This window comes from Synchytrium microbalum (genome assembly GCF_006535985.1).
Source record: "Synchytrium microbalum strain JEL517 chromosome Unknown SmJEL517_scf0009, whole genome shotgun sequence".
NCBI classification, from domain to species: domain Eukaryota; kingdom Fungi; phylum Chytridiomycota; class Chytridiomycetes; order Synchytriales; family Synchytriaceae; genus Synchytrium; species Synchytrium microbalum.
Window position 1 is genome coordinate 575,072 of NW_022158358.1, and position 15,532 is coordinate 590,603.

Below are 15,532 nucleotides of genomic sequence, written 5' to 3' on the forward strand. Positions count from 1 at the left end.
CTATCATTTCGACGACCAAATCCTGTGTTTAGATGATGATTACTCATTGAATACCAGCGGCTTTTTTAGCCTTCAAGAAACCCGTCATGACTTACGTTGAAGTCAAGGCCTCTCTTCCAGCCCAATTCGTTCGGTGCTTTGGTTGGATCAGCCCAAAGCAATTCAACTTCGGGAGGACCCATTGACAAAAACATCAGACAGGTGCTGAAGCTACAGTTAAACAAAGTATCATTAACGACTAAATACATTAAGTAATATCGCGGGTCTATCCGAACTCTGATATCACCAGATTTGGAGTCCTTCCCGACGTACCTTTCACCACATCCTTCCCAAGAAATTTTGACTCCGGCTACAGCAAAGGACTTCTCCACAAACTCTCATACAGTGTGTGACTCTCCTGTGACTAAGACGAAGTCATCTGGGTGATCTTGCTGTAGCAGTAGCCACATACCCTTGAATTACGGCATCAAGAATAATAACAAGGGCGAGGTACACTCGTTCTACCTCAATGTAGTCGCAAGCATGTCTTGCCTTCAGTCTCTTTTAGCGTCAATACTTCCCAGATACAAACATTCTTGATAGCCCAAATGAATGTTGGCGACAGCACGGGTGATCTTCCTCGATACAAAAGTCTGACCTACATACGTCGATTAAAGAGCAGTCAGAGATCTCAATCGTGTCCGTGACCAAGCTAGGAAGCATCGCACCTCTCCTTGGTGATTCGTGGGTGAAGAGAATGCCATTGCTGTATGCTTCACGGTAGTTCTTGACAATGAACAAGGCATATAACTTGGCAACTCCGGGAAGCAAACCTTTCAGTGACAGAGTTCTACTAATATAATGAGTCAAGACACAGAAACCTTACCGTAAGGGCACGGTGTTGTTTCACGCTGTGGAGCCTCTACCACCTTTCCATATAGTTCCGATGTGGACACTTGATAAAGTTTCACACGATGAGTCAATCCGCATGCTTGTATGGCATCCAATAACCTCAAAGTGCCTAGACCGTCAACATCTCCTACACAAAGCAAGAAATTCAACGCTGTTCGAGTCAGCTTGACGTCGCAAGGTTTTCATATTAGGTGCCTACCAGTGTACTCGGCCATTTCGAATGAGACGTTGCGATTGCGCACGAAGGTTATAAACCTCCGTAGGCTGCACTTTGGCTAGAATGCAGACCAAATTTGTGGAGTCTGTCAAGTATCCGTAGTGCAGAGTCTTCAACCTGCCGGTGTTGAAGGACGATGATCGTCGGATGATTCCGTGTACACATTCCGTGTAGCCTAACCAAAGAGATACAGCCGCCCAATGGATTTGAATGAATACAACAAACCAGATTCACAGTCCAGTATTAACCTTTGGCCGTTTGGCCATCAAGAATTCAGTGAGATAAGAACCATCTTGTCCACTGATACCTGTGTCGAGAAGAAAGTCATCCATAATGCTAACACAGACTCATCCAAGTGGCGAACGAAGTGGCATGAAATATTGACGTACCTGAGATCAACGCCACTCTCCGTGGCTTCCACTTCTCGTCAGATACTGAATCGACTAAGCCAACCCGACTATCGGCGACGGTGTTTCCGAAAATTGCCAAAGATCGAAATAAAAGGTCGAATATCGCTTTAGAATGGTTTGGATATGTACCTTCGCTAAAGCTTTCTTGTTCTTGGGCGAGGAAGCGAGGGAGACAAAAGGCAAGGGTATATCTTGAGTAGCAGACGGGCGGAAAGCTCATACCATCAGTGTTTAAGATTTTTACAGTCAGATTGATCAGATTAACGCAGGACTACTGATTTAAATTTTATTAAGATTATTGTTAATTTACTGCTACGAGTCTACAATCTGTAGCGACCCCCTCCAATTTTTCTGACGACTGCACAGAGGGCGGTTTGGTCATCCTCCGTATTCCTCCAGTCCACTACTAGAGTTTTGTTTTTGAAATCCTTATATTCTAGTCTGCCGGCGTTTGCAACGACAGCTGCCTTGTGACTGCCTAAAATGAGTGCTAGCGTCAGGAAACGCCCTTCTCCTCCTATTAGAATATCGGATTTTGCCATCATATTGAGGTCTTCAAGGTCGTTTGCACTGTCGAGGATCGTGTAAGTGAAATTTAAAGCAGCGAGGTATTTCGTCTCCGCTCGTTTCATGGCAATTCTAATATCCAGTTTGTGATAGGTACATCCTGTCACTGACTGCACGATTTCGTTGAATTGTGTGGCTGAAAACATACGATCTGGCTCTGCTCCTAATAAGGCTGTGGCTGCGTTTCGTGATGCCAAATCCCCCCATCTGATATGAATGGCGACTCTCAGAGCTGTGCTCTCAGGGACAACAGGTACCACCCATTTGACGGTACTGAGGCCTAGTCTGCCCTTGATCCATTCCCTTGTACATAAACTTCGATCGTGTCGAAATATGGTGTTTCTGGTAACTACTAAAACGTTACATCCTGCCGTCAGATTCTTGGCCCATGTCGAATGCTCCTCAAACGATGACTCGTTGTAGCAAAGTTGTTCAAGCCGTTTATCTATAGAATCCAAGTCCCAATACATATGGTTAAGGTAGCAAGTTTTGGACAGATCAATCTAATACGAGCGATATCAGCGACGTGTAAAGCCGAATTTAATGAATTCGCAACATTACATTCTTGGTGTAGAGTGGGTCGTTCAGAATATCCGAGATACTGTAGGAGTGAGCAGAATCTAGAGTTTGAATAACCAGCTCTCTATCCATCATACGGGCAAGAATAATATCATCCTTCATATGGGCAATGTTTGCACCCATCCCTTCGTCCGAAATACCTTGGAACAAGAAGACAGACAAAAGTGTCAGATGGTATTCTTTGCCGAAACGGACTCATTGTAACTCACCACCTAACCTCAGTAGAATAGGCCGCCTGGAGTCCGGTGGTGCTCGTTTGCTATCATCATTAGCTGTTGCTGTGTCGTCCAGTCGAGGTTTAGTTGGAGTTGGAGGTGGTTGGACTGCGCTAACTAGAAGGAGACTGATGAACACGATTCCCAAGATGGTAGGCAACTTGAATTTCTTGAACAGTTGATATAATTTTATTGATGCCACTATCATTAATGGATGACAATACTTGTAAGACTCTTTTTGCAAAATCCCGAAGGCATATGGGTTCACAACTCGTTCACGCAGAACGTTTAGCCACTTCACTGACGACAACTCAACTGTTTTTCATATCTATTCGTACTCACTTTTCAGAATGTACCCCCGTGTTGGTCCCTCCACCATTGTATAAAAATGCTGGACTGGCGGTTTGGGGATTGTGGGGGGCAATTGAGGAAAGCTTGTTCAAATACGTTTGTCTGACCAGACGGGAGGTATGATTGTCTAGCAAGACCGTCCCATTTGTTGTGGTGGCAAACAAATTTTTCATTGAGGCTCATGATTGACACTTTTTCGTGGTGGCGATTAACCATTAGTAGATAGAGAGCCTGATACTAAACTGATACGTATATATACATAGTATCAAGCTCTCTATCTTGCATTGTCCAAGTTTGGTTCTGTTCATTGAAAAATTAAGAGATGGTTTAACAATTTTGTACTTGTCTTGAAGCTCGTGTGCTAATTCTAGTTCTGTAGATATGTCGCTGGCAATATATCCTGTCAGTAAAGCGTTACGTATTGTAGTGCTCTCCCTCAATGCGGTTGCTTGATGATTTCATAAGCACGCTACCGAAACATTTCCACTGAGCAATCGCTTGAATACTCGACACTACGAACCATGCATCGCGTCCAGAGCTTGCGCCGGTGGTCGTCAGGACAATTTTCAATCAAGTGGATCAACTCCTCTCAAACCTGCAAAGTGTTAACATCTTAGCTGTCCCAGTGGGAAAAATGGAACGGTACATCTGATAATTTCACTCTGTGGTGCCCTCGTCGCTTCGCTGGATGAATGTTGAGCTTCAGTGTATAAAAACGCTGTTGACCTACGACCAACACAATAATGCGGCCCTGTGGTCTTCAAAACTTCATAAGGACTTTACTTTTACTTGGATTTAACCGGTCCATGAGTATGAGACGGAACAAATAAAACCAGAGTAGATTTGTTTCTCAGCTCATTGGCTTATCGCACGTGTTTGTCTCCTTGACAGTCACATCCGCTTTTTTCGGTTTTAGAACTCATGAAGAGATTGCTTGCTTATACACCTCAACGGCTCATAATCCACTCAATGCAAAATTGCCTTGTCACTGAACTTTCAAACCACATATTGCTTATTCCGAGCCTCTGTAATATTTCAAGTGTTATTCAAGAGTTATCAAAGTAGTGGTAGCCAAGAGAATATGTTAAGCATCCAATGAGGTCTTTCAACTATTTGTTGAGGGTTCCGATGCGCGAACATCAAAATTTACATGTAATCACTGTTTTAAGGTCTCCACAAAGTTACTAGGGAAAAGACCTGAGCAATCGTAGTTAGCATTGTCTAGATTACAAATAACAAGGTATTATAAACGAACCCCTACCTTTCCTCTTTCTTCCGCCTTCCTCCCCTATCCCTTCCCACCTGCGAATGTCATTAGAATCGTCGACAATCAAGAAAAATCATGTCTGCCAATCGAACTTACCAGCCGTCGTCCTGAGTAGTGATCACTGGAAGAACCTGACCTCTAGTCACAGACAACTCTTCAAATGCCTGAGACTGATAGTCATACAGGACTCGAACTATGCGACAGAGGAAGCATTTAGTTCGTATCTTTCAAATCAACACTTCTGTCACTCCATAGGATACCTTGGAAGAGAGTGGGAATGTTTTCCTTGATGTCCCATGGATCATACTCATAAAATACTGGCTCGCCCTCTTGAGGCTGCTGACCAGATGTAGCAAAGTTGTCATTGGAAGTTGAAGGATGGCCTGATTGTTCATATTGACGTTGATGAGCAGGGCTAACTGGACCCGCTATACCCATAGCATTCGATGCAGCTACGTTGAGAACGTTTAGTTTGTCTCTGGAAGCGGCCGAGTTCAGATCATCCTTTGAGGAAGATTTCACAACACCGGATGACGATGACATGTTGTCTTTGGACCCAAATCGAGAGGTAGGAGCAGCTGTAGCCGAGGCTCGAGGACTTTGAGCTGCATAGTTTCCAGCAGTTTGATTGACTAGAGGCAGAGCCGATGGTCTTTCGGAAGAGTTGGTGTAAAAGTTGATGTATGTAGGAGGCACTATCAACAAGGGATTAGTTGGAACGCATCAGGTTGAGCAAACAAGGGATATCTACATGGAATGGTGGAGCCAGTCGAATACTTTTCCAAGGCAGTGACAATGTCCTTGTCGATATCGCATCTTTCTAGTGATGTACGAATACGTTCACACGCCTAAAAGCAACCACCAGTCGATGAGTACTGTGTGTCGATTGACATACAAACCTGTTCAAAAACCACACTCGCCTCATCGTCTTGCACACATGCTTTTGAAAACAAGTTTGCATAGTTCCAGCACGAGTTTCGTAGAAATTCGATTCTGTCCACTTCGAGTTTTTGACATTCCTGTTGGAATTACCATCAGTGAAGTAAAGCTTGAGACAGATCAACGATACTGAACATACAACACAAGCAATCCTGAAATCATCCTGCCACTTTGAAAAGGCTTCACGAGTCTTTTCCACGGCGGCGATGTACTCTCCATCAGCTTGGTTCATGGCTGTCTGTGTCTTGTCAATCTTGGTACGTATCTGATGAGAGAAAGAAGGTTGGTTCAAATATCTAGTATGACAAAAACAAACACACTACGTACCTTGTCTAGTTGATCAGGTTTAGCATTGCTTTGTGAAGCCCTCAAGCTGTTGAGTTCTACACATCGAGCTTCATATCGTTCTTTGGCCTTCTGACACTGATTCGCCAATGCACTTTTATTTTTTAAGTGCTTTTCAATATTGGTTGTGTGATTTTTGCGAATGGTACTTTGTGCGGCTATCAAATCATTCAGCGGTCGCTCCAGTTGAACACGGATAGCGTTGGCTAGCTCCAAATGAGCTTTAGAGGTGCCGTCGAGTTCTTTTTGTAGCACATCCAGTGAATCTCTCAGAGTTCTAGTAGATTCACGAGGCTTTTAGAAATTGGAGCAAGATGAGTGCAACTCCATTGGCATACCCGATCTCTTCCTTTGCGGAATACGTCTTTGTCAATTTTGCCAGTCTTTTACCATAATCTTCTTCGATACTGGCCCGTTCCTTGAGCATGGAAGCCAATTCTTCACTAACATGTTTTCCACTTCTAAGGCGACTCATCAATTGGTCGAGGCCTTTGTCACTCTCTCCCTAAGAAAGGCAGATTGCTTGTTAAGATGAGGAGTACGGGATACATCATATTTGATTAGGTTTCAAGCAGCAAATTGAGTTGCGCCAGAACAACGTTAGTTACTGATGTCTGCAGAGGCACTTTTGGAGCAAGACATACCCAGAACGAGTGCTCGAAAGCCCCTCCCAGCCCCTTGCCAGACTGAGAAGGTATCATGGCCATCCTTCAAGCGCGACCTCGCTTCAGACAGAGTTTGCAATTTAAATACTTGGCTGTTTATATGCCGAGAATTTCAAGCGTCAGTCGCGTTCACACACGTTGGTCAAGAAGGGTGGGAGAGAGAGGAGACTTCAGTGGATATCTAGACGCGGTTTCTAGACGAGTGAATGGAATTGATACTTCAGTGTTGCTGTGCAAACGATGAAAATGTCCGGCAAGTCGCGTAGCGAGTCGTAAGTATGTAGGTAGGTAAATTACAGGGTGATCGGTGATCAGTATGACTGTTCAGATGATGTCTAGCATCGTTTCTTTCGTATCGGCGAGCATTGAAACAAGACAAACAACCAAGGTCTTCAGCCACTCAGGCAGATAGAGGGAGGCAAGGGCATAATGCGATGATGTTTAGATTGATGATACGTTGGTGGCCGGTTTTGTGCCTTTTCCTGCTGGCTACCGACTTTGTTTCAGCTGTAGAAACTCCAAACCAGCGTGAACAATCTCTCGTCGATGGCCAATACGACGAACTCATTGTAAAAGTAGGGTCAAAACCACTTCCAGATCGCATCCCAAAGGTAGTACATTTTATATTTGGGCTCCGTGCACCAGACCCACAGTTGCTACTGCCACATTACCTGGCCATTCGGAGTGCAAAAGTTGCAATAAAACCTGATGTGATTTACGTTTGGTATCATCATCTACCAACTGGTACGTCCCATTCTTGCACTCTGTGCATAGATTGAAATCTAACACACTCACCAAATAGGCTACTGGTGGGAACAGGTCCTTCCATTCATCACTCCTCGCTACACCGACTTGATTGGCTCAGTTTATGGCAACGTTGTTGATCACTATGCTCACCGTGCAGATGTTCTCAGATTGAAATTGCTCTATGAATATGGTGGAATCTATTTGGACTTGGATATGGTGGCGCTGCGCTCGTTTGATGACTTGCTCCACAACGACTTTGTGATGGCGAGAGAATTGAACGGTTGGTTGTGAGCTGCTTGTAGCTTCGAAATGGACTGTTTACCCTAAATCGATGTTTCTCTGTGTAGTTGGACTTTGCAATGCTGCAATCTTGTCGAAACCAGGGTCTGCATTTCTAAGGCGCTGGATGGAATCATACCGTACATTCAACCGTACCAACTGGAATGAGCAATCAGTGCAGTTTCCGATGCTTTTAGCTACCAATTATCCTACTGAGGTCACCGCTTTGCAACACACTGCATTTTTCTGGCCACATTGGAATAGTGATGGGATGCAACTCCTATATATGATGAAGTCTTATAATTTCACGCAGAACTATGCCGTCCATTTGTGGGAGAGTAACGCATGGTCTTGGTTCTTGGGCCCGTTGTCATTGGATACGATTAGAGAGGTCGACACAGGCTTCTTTTGTGCTATTAGACCCATGATTGCCCAGGGCGACTACGAGCTGGCCAGAGACAAGAATTGCACCCAGTTTCCAAGAAATCAATACAAAAGCGGCATAGGTAAGGTTTGCCGGTCAGTCGATGTTGCAAAATGTGCAGAATCTCACACAGTATCAAACACTAGTCGGCGCCTGGTTGATGGATTTAGATACCAAGCAGAAACTGGTAGACTCTCTGAAGAACCGACTGCATGGCTGGGCCTTGAATGGAACAACACTAGTAGACCGTACATTTGGGAGGAGACGGTATAGATCCTTCAACGGCGAAGGTGACTTCGCCATACTCCCGACACTCTCTACTCAGTCTCTACGAGAAGCATCTGTATCCCTGCATGCTCTTTTCGACCGTGTTTGCATGCCGGAAAGGGCGCTGGTCGCTCTTCACCAATTTGAACGACAAGTGATTGTTCAAACAACCTGTGAGAAAAATCAATCTCGTCTTGAAGCCATTGCCCAATGGAGCACATATATTGCTGTACGGCTGACATACACGTAAGCTCTAGAAACGAAATCATATACATCACACCCACTGACTAGTTTCTTTCGAAAATCAGTGGTCCGGCGCTAAACGACGGACGATGGCATCATATCGCTGTAGCGGTTGGTACAGCAAAGAAAGAGATGACCTTTTACGTCGACGGACGGTTGGTGCAATCTGGAATATGGGAGCCTATAAAACAGAATGAGCTGCCCCTCAACACAGGGATCAAAAATATTTGGTTGGCTCGCAAGCCACCATATAGTATAAGAACTGATAAAGAATGGCATCATTATGACTTCAAGGGTGGTATAGATGATGTCGTTGTCTACCAGAAAATGATATCGCAGGAGGAGGTCAATGGTCTAGCAGTTGAGCTTGGTAAATCCCACGTCTTCGAAAAAAGTGCTTAAGCCAGTGTTTGTTGACCGTTTACTGTTTAGATCCCGTTCTATTCCCGGCACTACACGAACAGGATTTTCGTGCTGAACCGATGGGCATTCTGACAGAATATAAAAATATGATAAACCCCTCAAAAATCTTTGCGGATCTAAGTGGATACGATTTTCATGGTCGCCCATTCGGAATGATTCCTGAAGACTCGTGGTCTCCCCACGCTCTGCTGACACCGCAGTATTCCATCAAATCGCCCGTATTGGAAGAGTTGACACCAAATACGTTCACGGTCAGTGCCGTAGTAAAGTTTATCAAGCTGCCAGTGTCTAGCAAGAAAGGAGACATGCATTGGATGAAATTCAAAGATTTCACGAATGAGATAGTATTTGGAAGAGATGGTAAATCCGGTCATCCCTTTGTTGCTGACTTGACTCGAAAGGTGTATGTAAGACCTTATAGACAGGCAGGATGCTCCATGTCGCTGGGCACTGATTACTTTCTCAGTGTATCGTTTGATATCATTAACTCGGTAGTAACAGTGTATTGCAATGGTGTCAAAATCCTTCATTCGCCATTGCCGTTTCAGTATCGCAAACTTAAAGCTCTGAGCTTGGAAAGCAATGGTAGACTAGAGATTCAGTATTTTCAGGTTCGCTATGGCTTAGTCGACACAGAATCGCTTCGTTCTATTGGTGGTGGGTTTTTGCAAACAATCCTCTCTTGACGATTCTCTCACAATTTGCTCGTCTCTGTAGCCCAAGTTATGCCCGCACCTCCGATTTTTCAGATTTATCAAAGTGATAAGTCACTTGCAAACTCTCGCACTGTGCCTCGGGCCAAAAACTTTTCGAGTATTTACCTTGGTATAATCGACTTCCGCAAACCTTTAATAATCAAGTCCACATATTCAGTCTTCCCTGTAAATTCCTCTACTGTACCCTTCCTCGAGACCCGTAGTTGGCCAAAGCACAGCATTGTCAGAGTGGAGATGCACCCGAAGAGTTCGAAAGAGTGGGGTGTCTTCTTGCATGAGGAGTGTTTGTCTGACGGAGTAGCTTCCCATGTATTAATATTTCCGGAGCTCTGGGCTGAGCTTCACTTCAACTCAACTTGTAAGACAGGCGTTCCCGTGGACATCCAAATTGAAGGAAAGACAAGTAACGCTCCGACCAACTCCCAAGGGCAGATTGGGAAACTGTTACCCATCGCTGCTGTAATGCTTTTATGTATAGTCAACCGCAGGACTGTGATGGGGTGTGCTGGACGTATCATCCCTTGTAAGGAAGCCTCGCCAATGTTTGAAGGAAAGAATATCAGTTTCACCTAATCGCTTTCTAGCCTCTTATGTAGATCATCTGAAACATCAAAAGCGCAGAAACAGTAGATACCATGATCACAAGAAGTTGGCATTCACTTGGCACAACACCATTTCGCTTTGGAACCGGACCATCTCTGAATGGGCACCCACAGTATTAGCTGGATTAGGTACCATAGGTCTCATATGGAGTCTGTCAATGTTTTCTTCATCCGACCAGCTGGACCAGCAGTTCGTTGCATTCCAGAAGACTGCCAAAGTACGATAAAAATCAAGTTGATGTGTTTTGAGTTCGTGTGCTAATGCTCACCTTTGTAATAGGAAAAATACCCAATGTTTAGTATCATCACCCCTTGCTACAACCAAGCACAATATTTTAGAGAATGTGCCGTGTCTGTGGCTAGCCTCACGTATCCGTACTATGAGTGGTTAATTATGGATGATGGTAGTCCAGATCAGTGCTCTGCTGTAGCCAAACAATTCCAGGAGGAACATCGAGAACGAGATATTCACGTCATTCGAAAGATCAATGGTGGTCTTGCTGATACTAGGAACACTGGAATTCGTCTGGCCAAGTTTGATTGGGTGTTGCTTCTAGACGCTGACGATAAACTCATGCCAACGTATTTAGAAAAGGCTGTTAAAATGATGCATATATTCCCTCACGCTACTGCCTTTACAGCCAATCAAAAGTTTTTCCAAGATTCTGAATGGGAATGGAATCTACCGGTCTTATCATCACGTCGCATATTGTATCAAGGACTACTGCCAGTGCAGTCTATATTCCGTAAAACAGATTGGGCAGCAGTCGGAGGGTTTGATCCCTCACTGCCGCATGGCAATGAAGATTGGTCGTTTTGGATCGCCATATCCGGTTTACCGCATTTCCACATTGTGAAGATCCCCGAGTATCTTTTATTATACCGATTTAAACGTAACTCTATGCAACGGACAAAGGAGAAGTTTACCGAGGTAGTCCCAATGATGACGATGCAGCATCCCAACCGATATTCAGTGCAAGAGATATTAGAAGCCCAGGAAATGGTCATATCTACCATTCATGACGAATCAATCCTAGAAGTTAAGAAAGCAGCCAAACTCTTTCCGACACGGCGGATGCCGTTTTTGTGGTTGGGTTTGGTTGCCGAACGTAACAAGGACTATGGCACGGCTATTGAATTATATAGGCAGGCCATTAAGCTGGATTATCAAGGGTTAGACTGGCAGCCATGGTTTAGGCTGGCTATAATGCGGACGACACATCCCCTGCTTACTGAAAGGGTTAGACGTGCGTGTCTGGAAGAAGCAGAAGCAATAAATCCTGATACTCGACATTGGTTGGAAATCAATAGAATTGACTAGAATTAGATATTCATCATAAGCTTTGTAAACAAAATAATTTACCATTTACACGCAATACGCATATGGCACGTATGTGCTTAAGTCAAAATTTATGTGGCTTTGCAGATTAAATGTTCAAAATTTCAGGTTGGTTGATGCCAGAATCCATAGAGCATGCGAAATAGAGCGCAACTCCTACTGCTACTGTTGATAGCACTATCATTCGTTTTATATATACGAATCAGGACCTCGTCGCCGGCACAAGTAGAACCAGAAAGGTAGAATCTTGTAACTGCAAGTTTTTAATTGTTTCAACCGACGATATATGGCAGCTGATTTATTTTCGCCCAATAGCGTCGCCTCTGTACCTATTAAATCTGGGAGAAGAAGATTTGACCGTTCAGAGCTTGATGCATTCTGGGATGGCCAGATTCCTACCTTTGATAAATTTGGATTTGACGAGCGGAGAGTGGATGCAGGCCTGCAGTCATTTGCCGATACCTACTTTAATGCATCCTACCCCGACTCAGATATATGGAGTCTCCCTCCACATCCAGTATTGCCACCACAAAAGGGAGTCTCGACAATTCTACCAGTATACGCATTACCCATTCCACCACCATCTATAATAAGCATACGGCATCTGTCTCGTGCAAGGCTTGGAGACATACTATCATCGCCTTTTAATTACTTTCCGGAACTGAATTCGACATATCACAGATATATCATGAACGTCTCGGACGCAACCTATATAATGGAAAATATAAACAAGACCAACGATATTCCCGTCATCGTAGGTGGTGGAGGACTCCTGCAGCATTCTGCTAAATGGAATGCAGCGATAAGACATGTGGTACTCGAAGGATCGAGTCTCGTAATCGGTTGGGGCCTGGGTCTTGACGCTATGCTTACCCCAGATGCTTATAAATTTGACGGACTAAATGACAAGACGCATCCAAACCATATAAACTCTTTTGTAGGCTCATTCTTCTCGCTGGGACTTCGAGATGCCATAGAAGGTTATAGATGGGTGCCAGACGTATCATGCATGGATCCGGCCTTCGACAAGTATGGACGTATGGCAGCAAAGTACATAAGGGTTGTTTATCATGATACGGAATATCCATTCAAGATGCCGAATGGATCGATACCAAATGATACCGCAACAATGTGGGATTCAAATTTGGACCTGTATAGTACTCTAGAGTTTTTAGCCAAGGGCGAGTACATATTCACATCATCTTATTGGGGGATGTATTGGGGCACGCTGCTAGGTAGAAAAGTAGTGGCGCAGGGCTCGCATAGGTCGTCATTCAAGTATCATAAATGGCCGCCCATAACTTCTACAAATGATATTACTCACGATATGTGGAATGGCGTCGCTTATCCGAGCGCACTAGAAGAGGCCAGGGAGGCAAATATGCAATTCTGGGACGACGTAAAGTTTGCTCTAAAAGGTCGTTTATCAAACTAGTAATAAACTAGTCACCATGGCTTTAGGTGCCGATATAAATAAATACATAAACATCGCAGAAAGCACACCAGGAGAATTAACATGGTCGAATCCGTCTATCTCCGGGTTTCAATTTTCGCAGTTGATCATTGAATGTGCGTCGCTTTTGCCGAAACTTGTACAATCTTCAAGCGACAGAGACCAAGATGACGTGAAGTTCATCAGGCAGTCCAAATTAGCTTGTTTCTCTATGTTGCTTGTTCGTCGACACTAGAGAGGTGTTTCTATCGAAGACTACTAGTGTAGATTTATTCCGATTGGGTACAAGAATCTATTTGGTGTCATTGTGTCTAATGATTCAGGCAGTGTCGTCAGTGTCTTCCTTACCAATGGCAATCATGTCGCGACGGGCCTTTTCATGTTGGGTTTCAGGCTTCATTGCTGGGAAGAGCAACACCTAAAAGACGGATTATAATGTCAACTCTATGCAGCATTTCAAAAATAATCAGGCTTTACCTCTTTGATATTGTTCGAGTCCGTGAGGAACATGGTCAATCGATCAATACCAAGACCCCAGCCACCTATAAAGTAACTGATTAGATACCGTTTGATTAGCATAAACCAAATTATAAACTTACCAGTGGGAGGCAATCCATACTCTAAAGCGTTACAAAACACTTCGTCAACCATTTGAGCTTCATCATCACCCATAGCCTTATCACGAGCTTGTTGCTCGAATCGATCTCTTTGTTCAAACGGATCGTTCAACTCTGTATATGAATTACATACTTCCTTTGTTGCGACGAAAAGTTCAAATCGTTCACATAATCCTGGCTTTGATCTATGGTACTTGGCCAATGGCGACATCATTTGAGGATGTTCCGTGATGAAGGTTGGATTGATACACTGGACCTCAATAAAATCACCGACAAGCTTGTCTAATAGACGTGCACTGGTTCGAGGAGCACTACATTCAACCTTATGCTTAATACATAGATCAGACAGGAACTTGGTGCCCTGTTCGTCACCCAGCTTGTCCGCTGAAGGGAATGTGACCTTCAATAGACGTTCAAGTTCTTCTATCATACTTACACGACGGAATGGAGGTGTAAAGTCAATCACCAATGGCTCTCCATTTCCCTTGCCTTGCGGGTGATATTTGATTATATAACTACCCGTGATATGTTTGACCATTCCCGATAGCATAGCTTCGGTGATGTCGATAAGGTCAAAGAAGTCCGCATAGGCCATATAGAATTCACAAGTGGTGAATTCAGGGTTGTGAGTCAAGTCGATACCTTCATTTCGGAATTGTCGACCAATCTCGTATACTCGATCGAGACCACCTACAGTAAGCTGCTTCAAGTATAGCTCTGGGGCTATTCGCATAAACAGGTCCATCTTCAAGTCATTATGATGGGTGATGAAAGGTTTGGCCGTAGCACCTCCAGCAATCATATTCATCATGGGTGTTTCAACCTCCAAAAAGCCTAGATTATCTAAAAAGCGTCTTACATAGTTTATAACCTTCGATCGTGCTATAAATTTATCACGGACTTCGTTGTTCATAATCAAGTCGAGATAACGCATCCGATATCGGGATTCCTGATCCCGGAATCCAAAGTGGGCTTTGGGCAAGTTGTGTAGACATGGAGCTAGTAGTGTTACTTCTTTAGGGAAGATGGAGAGTTCACCCTTCTTTGACTTTCCCGGATAACCTCTTACTCCAATTATATCACCACGACTCAGTACTCGATGTTGAGTAGCAAAGTCAGCTTCACAGTCTTGGAAATTTGCCATGACCTGTACCTTGACGCCTTCTCCGTGCAAGTCATAAAAGACAAGCTTGGCACCTGATGTTCTCTTATTATGGATACGTCCTGCCAAGGTTATCGCATCCTCAAGATGCTCACCAGGCTGGATGTGAGAGTACTTTGCAATGTATGCTGGGATCGACATGGATACGTGGAATTTATGTGGATATGGGTTTGGTGAGTTAGTAGCTTTATAGTGCTTGACCGTTTTAGAGCGATGCTCAAAAAACTTTGAGGGATCCATTTCCTCGTCTTCAGCAGCGGCATCACCCTCAGTTTTGAGTGTTGATGATTTTGTTGGAGCAGAAGCTGCAGTTGCAGCCTTCTTGCCTTCCTTTTCACGAGCTTTTATTCGCTTCTTCAACTCACTAATAAATGGAATTGATGTCACCACTATTGTCGAGCAGGTTGCAGTAGAAAAAGGAGCACATTATTGTACCTCTTGGATACCATGTCACCAGTGACTGGATCTAACTGCATGTTCTTTCCATCCTCAACAGCATTGGCTGACACCTCATCAGTCTTGTTGGTCATCTTAATTGTTATTGAGGAGCTGGACAGCCTATTAAAAGGGCGATTATAGCTTGCAGCACCAGTTATGTGGATGGATGCGATTCGTTTTGCCAACAATTGCCGTGAAAATCTCACAAGCATACGATTTGCAGAAGCGTCACGAAATACAAACTCGCTCGAAAGCTCTCCAAAGGAACAGGACAACCAAAAGCCTTTGCACGCGTTTAATTAGTTAATGCAAATGTCGATGTCTCTCATAGCTGAGTCTGTTCGGATGCCATGACTTCACACTTTGCTGCAAAAAA

The 15,532-nt window shown here is 44.1% G+C and overlaps 3 protein-coding genes across 3 annotated transcripts; all 3 read right to left on the minus strand.

Annotated features, from left to right (window-relative positions):
* Positions 1-533: 533 nt before the first annotated feature.
* Positions 534-1,106, minus strand: SmJEL517_g02348 (uncharacterized protein; the record flags this gene model as incomplete). The annotated part of the gene is made up of 4 exons (XM_031168276.1): positions 534-637; positions 708-812; positions 866-1,018; positions 1,091-1,106. 4 exons carry the CDS (start codon positions 1,104-1,106, stop codon positions 534-536), a joined length of 378 nt encoding a protein of 125 aa, XP_031025733.1.
* Positions 1,107-4,487: 3,381 nt separating this feature from the next.
* On the minus strand, positions 4,488-6,488 carry SmJEL517_g02349 (uncharacterized protein; the record flags this gene model as incomplete). The annotated part of the gene is made up of 9 exons (XM_031168277.1): positions 4,488-4,491; positions 4,594-4,690; positions 4,758-5,192; positions 5,249-5,345; positions 5,397-5,516; positions 5,576-5,701; positions 5,764-6,058; positions 6,120-6,286; positions 6,426-6,488. The coding sequence occupies 9 exons, from the start codon at positions 6,486-6,488 to the stop codon at positions 4,488-4,490; spliced, it is 1,404 nt and encodes a 467-aa protein (XP_031025734.1).
* A 6,770-nt stretch (positions 6,489-13,258) lies between these two features.
* Positions 13,259-15,248, minus strand: SmJEL517_g02350 (lysine---tRNA ligase; the record flags this gene model as incomplete). Its single annotated transcript, XM_031168278.1, has 4 exons — positions 13,259-13,357; positions 13,417-13,481; positions 13,539-15,082; positions 15,154-15,248. The coding sequence occupies 4 exons, from the start codon at positions 15,246-15,248 to the stop codon at positions 13,259-13,261; spliced, it is 1,803 nt and encodes a 600-aa protein (XP_031025815.1).
* Between the last annotated feature and the right edge of the window lie 284 nt (positions 15,249-15,532).